The sequence below is a fragment of the Mesoplodon densirostris genome, chromosome 11 (genome assembly GCF_025265405.1).
Source record: "Mesoplodon densirostris isolate mMesDen1 chromosome 11, mMesDen1 primary haplotype, whole genome shotgun sequence".
Lineage (NCBI taxonomy): Eukaryota > Metazoa > Chordata > Mammalia > Artiodactyla > Ziphiidae > Mesoplodon > Mesoplodon densirostris.
The window spans coordinates 78356328-78373680 of NC_082671.1; the positions used below are offsets into that span (position 1 = coordinate 78356328).

Here is a 17353-nt window from a genome sequence, read left to right on the forward strand (position 1 = left end):
CGCGTGCCACAACTACTGAGCTTGCCTGCCTCAACTAGAGAGCCTGCGTGCCGCAAACTACAGAGCCCACATGCTCTGGAACCCACACATCACAACTACAGAGCCCACACACCCTGGAGCCTGTGCGCCACAACTAGAGAAGAGAAAACCCGCACGCCACAACTAGAGAGAAGCCCACGCGCCACAATGAAAGATCCTTCATACCTCAACACAGATCCTGTGTGCCACAACTAAGACCCGATGCAGCCAAAAAAATAAATAATAAAATAAATAATATATAAATCTTTAAAAAAGTAAACGAAAGAAAATATAGAGTGTAAAATCAGCGAAATCGAGAACAGAAAAACAATAGAGAGAATCAATGACACCAAAAGTTTTACTTTGAGAAGATCAATAAAACTGATAAACTGCTAGCCAGATTTAACAGGGAAAAAAAGGAGAGAAGACACAACAATGTAATAATGAAATAAGTGACATAACTGTACATTCTACGTGTATTAAGAAATAATAAGGGACTATGTTGAACAATTCTATTTCTATAAATTCAGCAACTTTGATGAAATGCACAAATTCCTTAAAGACACAAACTACAGAAGACCAGTCAGGATAAATAGATAACCTGAACAGACCCATATCTATTATAGAAATTGAACTTGTAGTTAAAAACCTTCCCACAATGAAAACTACAGGCCCAAATCGTTTTACTGGTGAATTCCAGCAGACATTTAAGGAAGAAATAATACCAATTCTGCCAAACTCTTCCAGAATTTGAAAAGGGGGGAATATTTTCTAACTTATTTCATGAGACCAACATTACCCTGTCACCAAAAGTGGACAAAGATGCTACAGGAAAAGAGACTACAAACCAATATCTATCATGAACATAGATGTAAAAGTTCTGAACAAAATTTAGCAAATCAAATCCAACAATATATAACAAGGATAATACATCACAACTAAGTGGAATTTATCCAAGTACAGTCATCCCTTGGTGTCCAAGGAGAATTGGTTCCAGGACCCCCCTGTGGATACCAAAAATCCATGGGTGCTCAAGTCCCTTATATAAAATGTCACAGTATTTGCATATAACCTATGTACATTCTCCTATATACTTTAAATCATCTCTAGATTACTTATAATTACCTAATATAATGTAAATGCTATGTAAATAGTTGTAAATACAATGTAAATACTATATAAATAGCTGCCAGAGTGCAGCAAATTCAAGTTTTGCTTTTTGGAACTCTCCAGATTTTGTTAATATTTTCAATCAGTGGCTGGTTGAATTCCTGGTTGTGGTACCCACGGATATGGATGAGCGACTCTAATATAAGGTTGACTTAACGTTTGAAAAAAATCATTCTATATAATTTATCACATTAAACAAATTTTTCAAAAGCCCTTATGACCACCTTAATAATAATAGATATAGATAACGATTTGACAAAATTCAACGTCCATTTCTGATAAAAAACAACAACAACAAAAAAACTTTAAGCAATCTAGAACAGAAGGGAACTTCCTCAACTTGATAAATGACATCTATAAAAAACTTACTGTATTTATTAAGAGTTCATTTTATGGTTTAATGTAAACAATCCTATGAAACCTACAAAAAAGGTACTAGAATAAGTGAGTTTAACAAAGCTGCAGGAGAAAAGATCAATATAGGACAATCAATTGTATTCTATATATTACCAGAAAAAACACCATTTACAATAGCATCAAAAAATATGAAATACTTAGGGATAAATCTGATAAAGGATGTTTCCCAAAAATTACAAAAATATTGCTGAGAGAAATTAAGTAAGACCTAAGTAAGTGGAGAGATACATTGTGTTCATAGGTCAGAAGACTAAATATTGTCAAGATGATCACAGATTGAATATTATGGCAATTAAAATCCTAGTAGGCTTTTTTGTAGAAATGGACAAGATGATTCTAAAAGTCATATGGAAATGAAAAGATCTAGAATAGCCAAAACAACTCTTTAAAAAGAAAGAACAGTATGATATCACTTATATGTGGAATCTAAAAAAATAAAACAAACTAGTGAATATAACAAAAAAAAAGAAAGAAAGAACAAATAACAAAATTGGAGGACTAACACTACCTGATTTTTAATATGTCTACAGTAATCAAGACAGTATGGTATCATGATAGACAACAATATATCAAAGGAAAATAATAGAGTCCAGAAATAGACACATACATACATAGACAACTGGTCAGCAGATTTTCCACAAAGATGTGCTTTCAGTGGAGAAAGCACAGTCTTTTCAACAAATGGTGCTAGAACAATTGGATAGGCATATGCAAACAAAACAAGACTGGGGTGCACACCTCAGACCATACAAAACGTTTAGCTCAAAATGGGTCACAGATTTACCTCGAGAAAACCATAATTCAAAAATATACGTGCACTCTAGATTGGAACCAAGGTGGCAGAGTAGAAGGAAGCGCTCTCACTCCCTTTTGTGAGAACACCAGAATCACAACTAGCTGCTGGACAATCATCGACAGGAAGACACTGGAACTCACCAAAATGATACCCCACATCCAAAGACAAAGGAGAAGACACAATGAGACGGTAGGAGGGGCACAATCACAGTAAAATCAAATCCCATAACTGCTGGGTGGGTGACTCACAGACTGGAGAACACTTATACCACAGAAGTCCACCCACTGGAGTGAAGGTTCTGAGCCCCAAGTCAGGCTTCCCAACCTGGGGGTCCAGCAATAGGAGGAGGAATTCCTAGAGAATCAGACCCTGAAACCTAGTGGGAATTGATTGCACGACTTCGACAGAACTGTGGGAAACAGAGACTCCACTCTTGGAGGGCACACACAAAGTAGTGTGTGATCGGGACCCAGGGGAAGGAGTAGTGACCCCAGGGGAGACTGAACTAGACCTACCTGCTGCTGTTGGAGGGTCTCCTGCAGAGGCAGGGGCTGGCTTTGGCTCACCGTGGGGACAAGGACACTGGCAGCAGAAGTTCTGGGAAGTACTCCTTGGTGTGAGCCCTCCCAGAGTCTGCCATTAGCCCCACCAAAGAGCCCAGGTAGGCTCCAGTGTTGGGTCATCTCAGGCCAAACAAGCAACAGGGAGGGAACCCAGCCCCACCCATCAGCAGTCAAGCAGATTAAAGTTTTACTGAGCTCCTCCCACCAGAGAAACAGTCAGCTCTACCTACCACCAGTCCCTACCATCAGGAAACTTGCATAAGCCTCTTAGATAGCCTCATCCACCAGAGGGCAGACAGCAGAAGCAAGAAGAACTACAATCCGGCAGCCTGTGGAACAAAAACCACATTCACAGAAAGATAGACAAGATGAAAAGGCAGAGGGCTATGTACCAGATGAAGGAACAAGATAAAACCCCAGAAAAATAACTAAATGAAGTGGAGATAGGCAACCTTCCAGAAAAAGAATTCAGAATAATGATAGTGAAGATGATCCAGGACCTCGGAAAAAGAATGGAGGCAAAGATCGAGAAGATGCAAGAAGTGTTTAACAAAGACCTAGAAGAATTAAAGAACAAACAAACAGAGATGAACAATACAATAACTTAAATGAAAACTACACTAGAAGGAATCAGTAGCAGAATAACTGAGGCAGAAGAACAGATAAGTGACCTGGAAGACAGGATGGTGGAATTCACTGCTGTGGAACAGAATAAAGAAAAAAGAATGAAAAGAAATGAAGACAGCCTAAGAGACCTCTGGGACAACATTAAACGCAACAACATTCGCATTATAGGGGTCCCAGAAGGAGAAGAGAGAGAGAAAGGACCCGAGAAAATATTTGAAGAGATTATAGTAGAAAACTTCCCTAACATGGGAAAGGAAATAGCCACCCAACTCCAGGAAACGCAGAGAATCCCATACAGGATAAACCCAAGAAGAAACATGCCAAGACACATAGTAATCAAATTGGCAAAAATTAAAGACAAAGGAAAATTATTGAAAGCAGCAAGGGAAAACCGACAAATAACATACAAGGGAATCCCATAAGGTTAACAGCTGATTTCTCAGCAGAAACTCTACAAGCCAGAAGGGAGTGGCATGATATACTTAAAGTGATGAGAGGGAAGAACCTACAATCAATATTACTCTACCCGGCAAGGATCTCATTCAGATTCGATGGAAAAATCAAAAGCTTTACAGACAAGCAAAAGCTAAGAGAATTCAGCACCACCAAACCAGCTCTACAACAAATACTAAAGGAACTTCTCTAAGTGGGAAACACAAGAGAAGAAAAGGACCTACAAAAACAAACCCAAAACAATTAAGAAAATGGTCATAGGAACATACATATCAATAATTACCTTAAACGTGAATGAATTAAATGCTCCAACCAAAAGACACAGGCTCGCTGAATGGGTACAAAAACAAGACCCATATATATGCTGTCTACAAGAGACCCACTTCAGACCTAGAGACACATACAGACTGAAAGTGAGGGGATGGAAAAAGATATTCCATGCAAATGGAAATCAAAAGAAAGCTGGAGTAGCAATACTCATATCAGATAAAATAGACTTTAAAATAAAGAATGTTACAAGAGACAAGGAAGGACACTACATAATGATCAAGGGATCAATCCAAGAAGAAGATACAACAATTATAAATATATAGGCACCCGACATAGGAGCACCCCAATACATAAGGCAACTGCTAACAGCTATAAAAGAGGAAATCGACAGTAACACAATAATAGTGGGGGACTTTAACACCTCATTTACACCAATGGACAGGTCATCCAAAATGAAAATAAATAAGGAAACAGAAGCTTTAAATGACACAATACACCAGCTAGATTTAATTGATATTTATAGGACATTCCATCCAAAAACAGCAGATTACACTTTCTTCTCAAGTGCACATGGAACATTCTCCAGGATAGATCACATCTTGGGTGACAAATCAAGCCTCAGTAAATTTAAGAAAATTGAAATCATATCAAGCATCTTTTCTGACCACAATGCTATGAGATTAGAAATGAATTACAGGGAAAAAAACTTAAAAAAAACAAACACATGGAGGCTAAACAATATGTTACTAATAACCAAGAGATCACTGAAGAAATCAAAGAGGAAATCAAAAAATACCTAGAGACAAATGACAATGAAAACACGATTATCCAAAACCTATGGGATGCAGCAAAAGCAGTTCTAAGAGGGAAGTTTACAGCTATATAAGCCTACCTCAAGAAAGAAGAAAAATCTCAAATAAACAATCTAACCTTACACCTAAAGGAACTAGAGAAAGAAGAACAAACAAAACCCAAAGTTAGCAGAAGGAAGGAAATCATAAAGATCAGAGCAGAAATAAATGAAATAGAAACAAAGAAAGCAATAGCAAAGATCAATACAACTAAAAGCTGGTTCTTTGAGAAGATAAACAAAATTGAAAAACCATTAGCCACACTCATCAAGAAAAAGAGGGAGAGGATTCAAATCAAGAAAATTAGAAATGAAAAAGGAGAGGTTACAACAGACACCACAGAAATACAAAGCATCCTAAGAGACTATTACAAGCAACTCTATGCCAATAAAATGGACAACCTGAAGAAATGGACAAATTCTTAGAAAGGTATAACCTTCCAAGACTGAACCAGGAAGAAATAGCAAATATAAACAGACCAATCACAAGTAATGAAATTGAAACTGTGATTAAAAATCTTCGAACAAACAAAAGTCCAGGACCAGATGGCTTCACAGGTGAATTCTATCAAACGTTTAGAGAAGAGCTAACACTCATCCTTCTGAAATTCTTCCAAAAAATTGCAGATTAAGGAACACTCCCAAACTTGTTCTGTGAGGCTACCATCACGCTGATACCAAAACCAGACAAAGATACTACAAAAAAAGAAAATTACAGACCAATATCACTGATGAATATAGATGTAAAAATCCTCAACAAAATACTAGCAAACAGAATCCAACAACACATTAAAAGGATCATACACCATGATCAAGTGGGATTTATCCCAGGGATGCAAGGATTCTTCAATATACGCAAATCAGTCAATGTGATACACTATATTAACAAATTGAAGAAGAAAAACCATATGGTCATCTCAATAGGTGCAGAAAAGGCTTTTGACAAAATTCAAGACTGATTTATGATAAAAACTCTCCAGAACGTGGGCACAGAGGGAACCTACCTCAACATAATAAAGGCCATATACGACAAACCCACAGCCAACATTGTTCTCAATGGTGAAAAACTGAAAGCATTTCTTCTAAGATCAGGAACAAGACAAGGTTGTCCACTCTTGCCACTATTATTCAACATAGTTTTGGAAGTCCTAGCCATGGCAATCAGAGAAAAAAAGAAATAAAAGGAATACAAATTGGAAAATAAGAAGTAAAACTGTCACTGTTTGCAGATGACATGATACTATACATAGAGAATCCTAAAGATGCCACCAGAAAACTGCTAGAGCTAATTAATGAATTTGGTAAAGTTGCAGGACACAAAATTAATGCACAAAAATCTCTTGCATTCCTATAGAGTAATGATGAAAAATCTGAAAGAGAAATTAAGGAAACACTCCCATTTACCATTGCAACAAAAAGAATAAAATACCTAGGAATAAAGCTACCGAGGGAGACAAAAGACCTGTATGTAGAAAACTATAAGACACTGATGAAAGAAATTAAAGATGATACCAACAGATGGGGAGATATACCATGTTCTTGGATTGGGAGAATTAATATTGTGAAAATTACTATAGTACCCAAAGCAATCTACAGATTCAATGCAATCCCTATCAAATTACCAATAGCATTTTTTTACAGAATTAGAACAAAAAATCTTAAAATTTGTATGGAGACACAAAAGACCCCAAATAGCCAAAGCAGTCTTGAGGGAAAAAAACGCAGCTGGAGGAATCAGACTCCCTGACTTCAGACTATACTATAAAACTACAGTAATCAAGATAATATGGTACTGGCAGAAAAACAGAAACATAGATCAAGGGGACAGGATAGAAAACCCAGAGATAAACCCACGCACCTATGGTCAACTAATCTATGGCAAATGAGGCAAGGATATACAATGGAGAAAAGACAGTACCTTCAATAAGTGGTGCTGGAAAAACTGGACAGCTATATGTAAAAGAATGAAATTAGAACACTCCCTAACACGATACACAAAAATAAACTCAAAATGGATTAGAGACCTAAATGTAAGACTGGACTCTATAAAACTCTTAAGAGGAAAACATAGGAAGAACAGTCTCTGACATAAATCACAGCAAGATCTTTTTTGATCCACCTCCTAGAGTAATGGAAATAAAAATAAAAATAAACAAATGGGACCTAATGAAACTTAAAAGCTTTTGCAAAGCAAAGAAAACTACAAACAAGACAAAAAGACAACCCTCAGAGTGGGAAAAATATTTGCAAACAAATCAATGGACAAATGATTAATCTCCAAAATATATAAACAGCTCATGCAGCTCAATATTAAAAAAACAAACAACCCAACCCAAAAATGGGCAGAAGACCTAAATAGACATTTCTTCAAAGAAGACATACAGATGGCAAAGAAGCAAATGAAAAGTTGCTCAACATCACTAATTATTAGATAAATGCACATCAAAATTAGAGTGAGGTATCACCTCACACCAGTAAGAATGGGCATCATCAGAAAATCTACAAACAACAAATGCTGGAGAGGGTGTGGAGAAAAGGGAACCCTCTTGCACTGTTGGTGGGAATGTAAACTGATACAGCCACTATGGAGAACAGTATGGAGGTTCCTTAAAAAACTAAAAATAGAATTACCATATGACCCAGCAATCCCACTACTGGGCATATACCCAGAGAAATCCATAGTTCAAAAAGACACATGTACCCCAATGTTCATTGCAGCACTATTTATAATAGCCAGGTCATGGAAGCAACCTAAATGCCCATCGACAGACGAATGGATAAAGAAGATGTGGTACATATATACAATGGAATATTAGTCAGCCATAAAAAGGAACGAAATTAGGTCATTTGTTGAGAGGTGGATGGATCTAGAGACTGTCATACAGAGTGAAGTAAGTCAGAAAGAGAAAAACAAGTATCGTATATTAATGCATATATGTGGAACCTAGAAAAATGGTACAGATGAACCAGTTTGCAGGGCAGAAATTGAGACACAGATGTAGAGGACAAACCTATGGATACCACACCACAGGGGGAAAGTGGCAGGGAGGTGGGGGTGGTGGTGTGATGAATTGGGCAGTTGGGATTCACATGTATACACTGATGTGTATAAAATTGATGACTAATAAGAATCTGCTGTATAAAAAAATAAAATTCAAAAAAAATACATATGTGCACTCCAGTGTTCATTGCAGCACTATTTACAATAGCCAGGACATGGAAGCAATGTAAATGTCCATCAACAGAAGAATGGATAAAGAAAATGTGGTACATATATACAATGGAATATTACTCAGCCATAAAAAGGAATGAAACTGCAATTTGCAGAGACATGGATGGACCTAGAGACTGTCATACAGAGTGAAGTAAGTCAGCGAGAGAAAAACAAATATTGTATAACATCACTTATATGTGGAATCTAGAAAATGATACACATGAACTTATTTGCAAAGGAGAAATAGAAATACAGACGTAGAGAATGGACGTATGGATACCAGGGGAGGAAGAGGGTCTGGGATGAATTGGGAGATTGAGATTGACATATATACGCTACTATGTATAAAACAGATAACTAACGAGAACCTCCTGCATAGCACAGGGAACTCTACTCAGTGCTCTGTGGTGACCTAAATGGGAAGGAAATCCAAAAAAGAGGGGATATATGTATACATATAGCTGATTCGCTTTGCTGTACACCAGAAACTAACACAACATTTTAAAGCAAATATACTACAATAAAAATTAATTTAAAAAAGGGATCACAGTCTTAACTGTAAAACTTAAATCTCTAAAACTTCTGGGAGAAAATACAAGAGAAAATCTGTGACCCTGGGTTAGATTTCTTAGATATAACACCAAAGCATGACCCATTAAAGAGAAAAATGAAAATGGGACTTCATTAAAATTAAAAACTTCTGCTCTTCAAAAGATTAAGAAAATGAAAAGACAAGGTATAGACTGGGAGAAAATATTTGTAGATCAAATCTATCTGATAATGGACTTGTATCCATAATATATAAAGAAGATTCAAAACTCATAATAAAAAAAATCCAATTAAAAAATGTGCAGAGGGCTTGAACTGATACTTCCCTCAAAGAAAATATAAACACATGATTCTCAACATGATTATTCATGAGATACCATTACCCACCTATTAGAATGGCTAAAATTTAAAAAGACTAATTAAAGTGTTGGAGAGGATGTGGAGAAACTAGAACTCCCATATACTGTTGGTGAGAACCTACAATTGTACAAGTACTTTGGAAAACAGTTTGGCAATTTCTTTAAAAGTTAGATATATACCTACCCTAGCTGCAGCCATTCTACTCATAGGAATGTACACAATAGAAATGGAAGCATGTATTTATAGACCTGTATACACGTCTTTCTGGCACTCTTCACTGTTCATAGCAGTTTTATTCGTATTAGCCCAAAACTGGAAACAACCAAAATGTCAACCAAAGGCGAATGGATAAGCCAGTTGTGGTATAACTATACTCAGCAATAGAAAGGAGCGAACTACTGATACATGCAACAATGTGGATGAATCTCAGAATAATTGTGCTGCATGAAATAAGCCAGACCAAAAATAGTACATACTGTATGATTCCATTTCTTTAACATTCTGGAAATGCAAACTAACCTATAGTGACAGAAAACAAGATCAGGTTGCCTAGGAAATGAGGCTGTGTGGGAGAAATTAGAGGAGCAAAGAAACTTTTAGAGGTGGTTGATGTTTTCATAATCTTGATTGTAGTAATGGTTTCACAGGTGTACAAATATGTCACACCTCGTCAAATTGTATTCTTTAAATACATGCAGTTTACTGAACGTCAAACGTACTGCCATAAAGTGGTTTTACAAATGTGAATGTATCATGATACATGTTATGTACACAAGATTGATTTTTCAGAATTGTCTTGCATTAACCTTTTGCTTAACAAAAAGTAATCCATAATCAAAGCACAATCTTCTTTTTTAATTGAAGTATAGTTGATTTACAATGTTGTGTTAGTTTCAGGTGTACAGCAAAGTGATTCAGATATATACATACATATAAATATATAAGAATATATTCTTTTTTAGAATCTTTTCCATTATAGGTTATTACAAGATGTTGAATATAGTTCCCTGTGCTATACAATAGGTCCTTGTTGTTTGTTTTTTATATAGTAGTGTGTATCTTTTAATCCCAAACTCCCAAGTTATCCCTCCCTCCCGCCTCTTTCCCCTTTGGTAACCATAAATTTGTCTGTCTGCAAAGCACAATCTTAAAAACGCATGGATTAAATAATGTCGATTTCATTCTTCCATTTTCCAGTGGCACCATAACACAAGGTCATAGCTGTCTGGGCGTGGCTCTGTTTCAGGTATCAAAGAACGTGCAGGGCACAACTACAGAGAATGCTTTTAACTTCACTCACTCCAGAGTGACCTCACCTAAGCACGCGTGGCTCAGTGTGCGAATCTCCACCTGCTCCTAAAACGTGAGCAACCTCCTTTGTGGGTGCGAAAGCACAAATGATTCAAGAATCCAGCCAGAGCCGAGGTCAAGACTCGACATCTGCCAAGAAAATTCAACTATAGAGAGAATGATGAGGGCGCCGAGAGCCTGGGGCCGGGAAAGGTCTGGTATTGGTTTAAAAAGAAGAAAAAGACAAGACACTTGCTCTGGCCGAAAGCCCCACTTCCGCCCGGGTCACGTGCCCACGCCGGAAGTGAAACGGCTTTCCGGTCCGGCGCGGGCCTCATCCCCTGCACTTTCGGTCCGATCCGCGGCCGCCCGCTCCGTCTCCGGAGCGCCCTTCAACCGTCCCCTGACCCGCTTCCGAGTGCCAGTGCAGCTCGAGGTACAGTCTCCCCCGGGGCGCACCCCTAGGCTGGGCAGTGCGGTCTGTAGTGCGTCTTCTCCCAGGGGTTGCTGGGCCCCGCGGGAAACCTTTGGGTGCGACCTTCCGCTCGCTCCGCTAGAGCTGCCTTTGAACTCCGAAGTCCCGGCCCCCCAACTAAGAACCCGCGGCCTTCTGGTCTTCCGCCTCCAGGGGGCGTTCGTGCGCTCAGCGCCCTCGTTTCATGGTTGAGGACCCAGGTGTTTTGACTCCGCCCCTGCGTTGCGGCGGGGCTTGTTTACCCCCACGGCTTAGTGGGGACCTGGGAACGTTCTAACATCGCACGCTTTCCCTCCCCCTTAAGCCCGCCGACCATGCCCGCGGGCGTGTCCTGGACGTCCTACCTGAAAATGTTCGCCGCCAGCCTCCTGGCCATGTGCGCCGGCGCGGAGGTGGTGCACCGGTACTACCGGCCGGACCTGGTAAGTGCAGGAGGGTCCCCGCGCGTCGCTCCTGGACCACTTCATTTTCACAGCAGCAAAAGTGATCTTGAAATTAGGAGAACGTCTGCCCGGGACCTAAAACCTTGTGGTGGCATCTCATTGCCGTTAGAGCAATACATGGCCTGCTCTTACACAGTCTTGAAGTTTTACACGGTCTGGCACCTGTCTGCCACTGGCCGTATCTTCTAGTGTTTATCCTTTGTTCCCTCTCTTGCAGCACACCGACTTCCTTGCTGTTTCTTAAACTCGTCAAGCCTGTCCCAAGCTCAGGGTCATGCTGCTTCTCTTCTTGCAATGCTTTTCTCCCAGATATTGGCTTGGTTTACTTCTTCAAAACGTCAAGTCTCTGCTCAAATATCTCCTCTGGCAATGAGGGTTCTTTGTACAGCCCCCAAAGGATTCCTCCTCTGCCATTCTGTCTCAGTCCTTCGTTTCTGATAGAGCACTTGTCGCGATTTGCAATTATTTTATGCCTTTGTCTTTTTACTTGTTCTTTGTTTCCTCCACTAGAATGTAATCTCCAGGAAGGGACTGTGCCTGTCTGGTTTGCTCTTGTGTCTCAGTCACCTAGAAAAGGCCGTAGAATGTATTGATAGTAGATGCTTAATACATATTTGTCGAATGAGGAAGGAGTGAATATACGCATTCAAAGGAGGGAGGAATTTTAATTAATTTTAATAAGCATTCCCGGAAGTAGAACTGAGAATTAGAGGTACTTTTGAGGAGTTATGGTATTGGGGAGGTGGAGGCAAGGAAGTACAGTGCAAATAATTCCAAGAGTGTGCTCCGTGTTATGCTGTGGGCGTGAATAGAGTGGAGCACAGTGCAGGGAGCAGTCATTTCTGCCTGGACTCTGGACAGGTAGCACAGAGAACCAACCGTTCGTTGGTTTCTAATTTCAGTGAATTAGCACTACAGTTTTGGAGGTGTTTATTCTGGTTTTCGGAAGAGGAAACTGAGGTTCAGCAGAGTGAAGGTGATTTCCCGAAGTCGCATAGCTTAATGACGATTTGAAGCCCAAGCTTTCTGTTCAGTGTTTCTCTTTTTTGAACCTGTTAATGAAATAATACAACACCCTTGGAGTTTTCCAATTGAATTCAAGCATGTAGAGTAAGAAGTGAAAATCCCCCCGCTGATAACCTCCTTTATCCAATCTGCTCCCCAAGGTAACTACCATTTGTTGGTTGGTATATCCTTTCAGACTTTTTACTGTTGTTGAATACACACACACACATACATAGAGTTTATGGGGTGTTTTTCCCCATGTAAATAGAAATTCATATACACATTTCTCTGCGGCTTGCTTGTTTTGGTTAATGTCTGTATGAATAGATTTACTTATAGCCTTTTTTCTTTCTGTCCACTGAATAGTATTTCATACTATAGATATTCCGTATATTATTATTATTATTATTATTTTTGCGGTACGCGGGCCTCTCACTGTTGTGGCTTCTCCCATTGCGGAGCACAGGCTCCGGACGCGCAGGCTCAGCGGCCATGGCTCACCGGCCCAGCCGCTCCGCGGCATGCGGGATCCTCCTGGACCGGGGCACGAACCCGCGTCCCCTGCATCGGCAGGCGGACTCTCAACCACTGTGCCACCAGGGAAGCCCTTCCGTATATTATTTACTCAATTCCCTATTGACGTTTAGCTGGTATCTAGTTTTTGTACAAACAATGCTGCGGTAGCTCTTTCTTACCACTTTAGACTGCTTCTTTTGAATTCTACGGAGGCATCAAGGATACTTAGTGGGGACAGAAAGGGGTTAGAACCTTACACAGAAATGCAGTTTTGTCTCTAGCTTGTGCAGGAATAGACATCAGACAGGCTTTATAAAGGGAGGAATGCCTGTGATTTGACCCTGGGAAATTTGCCCTTTCATTCACCCATCTCTTAAGCCAGAACATGCAAGCGTTGTTACCAGCAGCTACCTGGACCTTGGGATGTGTCAGCATGAAACCAGAATCTCTAGAAGGGGCATACTGAAGTGTCTCAGGCCACCTCATCCTGACTGGGTGGTGACATTGGCAGTGGGGCACCTCTGTGGGGACTTGTAGGCCGGGGCTGACTGTGTGTAGGAGGCTGTTGGCTTTACTAACGTTTAAGGAATTTATGTTCTTTACCTATGTCTGTTGGTATTGTTCCAGCAATTACAGTCACTATTGTAACCACCACCAGCCTTTGCAGGAGTCTTTCAGTCTCTGCAGCTAGAGGTCTGGGTGGATTCTAGAGCAGAGGAGACTGGAGGGGCTGCCTAGGGCTTGTGCTCAGTGCTGTCTTAAGGGAGAAGCTTTAAGGGCACCTTTTCCTCGCCGTCCAGCCCAGCTCATCAAAACAGAAGAGGAGGCAAAGACTCAGGGCGGATGCTCCGTCCTGGAATAGAGAGTGCTTTCTGCTCGAGCTTCCCTTTTGCATTTCCTTTTACTCTTGCATTACTTGTACTTGTTCTGGTTTTCTTAATTTATAATCTGTTTTCTATTGGAGGCATAGAAGGTCAAAAGACACAGTCTGTGGACTCATTTTACAGCATTCATTTTTGGTTGTGTCCAGACACACCCATACGCACACAAACTGCTATTTAGAACCTCTGCTGACATTGCTAACTTTTGATGCCAAAATCACTTTACTCTTAAAAATTGGTTATATATTTAGTGTATAAATAAGAAGTGCTACCTTTTTATAAATCAAAGTTGAATTGTCATTTTAGCCAAAAAGTGGAAACAATACAAATAAATATCCATCAGCTGGTGAGTGGATAAATCGATGGTATTTATATCCTTTTATTTTTATTTTTATTTTTTAAAATTTTTTGGCCGCACCGCATGGCATGCGGGATCTTAGTTCCCTGACCAGGGGTCAAACCCGTGCCCCCTGCAGTGGAAGTGTGGAGTCTTAACCCCTGGACCTCCAGGGAATTCCCCGGTATATCCTTATAGTGGAATATTATTTGCTCCTAAAAGGGCATGAAGTATTGATATATGTGACAACACCGATGAACCTTGGAAACATGCTGAGTGAAAGAAACTAGTCACAAAAGACCACATGTTGTCTGATATCATTTATATGAAATGTCCAGAAGAGGCAAGTCTGTAGAGATGGGGCAATGGCTTGCTGGTGGTGGTGGTGGTGGTGTGTGGAAATGGCAGCCACTGCTAACGGGTTTGGGTTGCATTTTGGGGTGATGAAAATGTTCTAAAATTTATTATAGTGACGGATGTGCAACTTTGTGAATATACCAAAAGCCATTGAGTATTTAAATAGGTGAATAGTATGGTGTGTGAATTATATCTCACTAAAGCTGTTACAAGCTAAATAAAACAAAATCACCTTTTAAAAAAATTTATTTATTTATTTATTTGGCTGCGCTGGGTCTTAGTTGTGGCACGCGGGATCAGTTGCGGCATGTGAACTCTTAGTTGCGGCATGCGGGAGCTAGTTCCCTGACCAGGGATCGAACCGGGCCCCCTACATTGGGAGCGTGGAGTCTTAACCACTGGACCAGCAGGGAAGTCCCCCAAATCACCTTTCTTGAAGGCAGTTTTGTATTTTTTTTTGCCTACTGCTTTATGCTTTGCGCATAATAGGCACTTACTGTTTTTGAATAAATGAATTAATTCCTAGTATCTGTTTTCTGTGCCAGGCACATGGTAGAGAGGCCAGTAAGTAGTGCAGGAATGAATTTCCCAGTGTGGAAAGCCTTGTTCAGATTCGTGATCTGTCAATCGATAACTGATGCAAACTTTCCCTCTGTGAGTCCTTTAGTACTTAAGACGTAGCCCAGATGATAGAGTCCTGTAAACAGAGGGCTAGAAAGTGACATAGATCAACTGCAGGTTCTCATAATAAAGATTTATCATTGAGTAGCTGGGGGCTTTTTGTTCTTTTTTACTTTTTACTTTCTTTGATGATTTTCAGGTTACATTTAATTACAGCCTTAGAAAGCATTGGTATCTATATATTTTGTTTGTTTTTATTTTTGTTTTTTATAGACAATACCTGAAATTCCACCAAAGCCTGGAGAACTCAAAACAGAGCTTTTGGGACTGAAAGAGAGACAAGATGAACCTCAAAATTCATCTCTGCCAAGAACTCTGTGAATAATATTATGAGAGTTAAATATGTATTTTTAGAATTTACTGAGTCAAACTACTTGTGTTTAAGCACTAATACAATGCTAACTGCAGAGGAAGTGCTCAGCAGATGTTAACTGATGCATTGAGATTTAGTTATGGTTTGACTAGTGTTTCTTGAAAACTGCCAAAGCTTATATCATCAGCTCCTCTGATGTGGTTTGATAGATACCTAGTCTTAAATATCATGTGAGAGAACATATTTGCAGTGTCTCCTACCCTTATAATTCTGGTTTATTTCTCTGAATAAGCTTGACTATAACGGCAAATGGGAATTATAAATTAACTATAATAAAAGTGACATTGACCATGAATGCTTAGGGTGAGAAGTTAATATTTCTCTAAATATTGGAAAGTACTATTTGTACTAAACTGAATTCAGTTGAAATATTTAAAGTTTGAAATTCTTTTAGAGTTGTATACATAACAAAATTATAAACAATTGTGACTTGGACGGTCACAAGTTCTCTACCCCCAAATTTGAGATACCACTTGGCATTTAATTCTCTTATAAAATATATTCTAAAATAACTGATAAACATAAATGAGTATTGTTATGGGTTGAATTGTATCCCCCCAAAAGATGTTGAAGTCCTAACTCCCAGTACCTGTGAGTGTGTATTTGGAAATAGGGTCTTTGCAATTGTAATGAAGTACAAATGAGGTCATTAGGGTGGGCCCTAATCCAACGTGAATGGTGTCTTTTTATAAGAAGAGGAAAACGCCATGTAAAGACAGACACACAGGGAGAATGCCAGGTGATAACAGAGGCAAAGATTGGATGCAGCCACAAGCCAGGGGACACCACCAGAAGCTAGGAAGAGACAGGGCAGGATTCTACCCAGAGTCTGAACATGGCTCTGCTGACACGTGGGTTTCAGACTTTTGGCCCCTAGAACTGTGAGAGAATAAATTTCTGTTGTTTTAAGCCATCCACTTAGTGGTTCTTTGTTATGGCAGCCCTGGGAAACTAATAGCAACGTGTTAGCCCTTTTCTGAGTCTGAAAGCAGGTCGAAAGTAATTTATAGAGCAGTCAGCTCTGTGTTCAGGGCTGTTTTTCCAAAAGAAGTTTTTAAAATTCTGAATTTCTAATGATAATGTCTAAGCTTATTACTTCTTAGCCAGTTACCAGATTGCTACATGATAGAGATCTTTGGGGTCAATGCTGAAATCTTAAATTCCTAAGTGCAAACAAAATGCTTTTGTTTCTCTCCATAGTCAGTGCCCTTTTAGTTTAACAGTATAAAGCAACTAAATGAAACGGTGTATTTCCAGACTTATATACCAGATTTTTCTTTTCCGCTCTCTGTCATTGGGTACTTTATCATATGTTCCCAGCACAAAGAGAATCTTCAATTCTGTCAGTGACAGATGAGCAGTACCCTACCCTAGGAAAACAAGGGCTGGGATTCTGAAGTAGAAGATGGGCTTTTTTTTTTTTTTAATAAATTTATTTATTCATTCATTCATTTATTTATTCATTTATGGCTGTGTTGGGTCTTCGTTGCTGCGCGTGGACTTTCTCTAGTTGCGGTGAGCGGGGACTACTCTTTGTTGCGGTGCACGGGCTTCTCATTGTAGTGGCTTCTCTTGTTGCGGAGCACGGGCTCTAGGCACACGGGCTTCAGTAGTTGTGGGTCACGGGCTCCAGAGCGCAGGCTCAGTAGTTGTGGTGCACGGGCTTAGTGGCTCCGCGGCATGTGGGATCTTCCTGTACCAGGGATTG

General features: G+C 39.7%; 1 protein-coding gene across 1 annotated transcript; it reads left to right on the forward strand.

The window, feature by feature from the left end:
- The first annotated feature begins 10916 nt into the window (after positions 1–10916).
- On the forward strand, positions 10917–17050 carry LOC132498950 (ubiquinol-cytochrome-c reductase complex assembly factor 6). Its single transcript, XM_060113237.1, has 3 exons — positions 10917–11013; positions 11357–11474; positions 15486–17050. The coding sequence occupies exons 2-3, from the start codon at positions 11367–11369 to the stop codon at positions 15591–15593; spliced, it is 216 nt and encodes a 71-aa protein (XP_059969220.1). The 5' UTR covers positions 10917–11013; positions 11357–11366; the 3' UTR covers positions 15594–17050.
- The last annotated feature ends 303 nt before the right edge of the window (positions 17051–17353 follow it).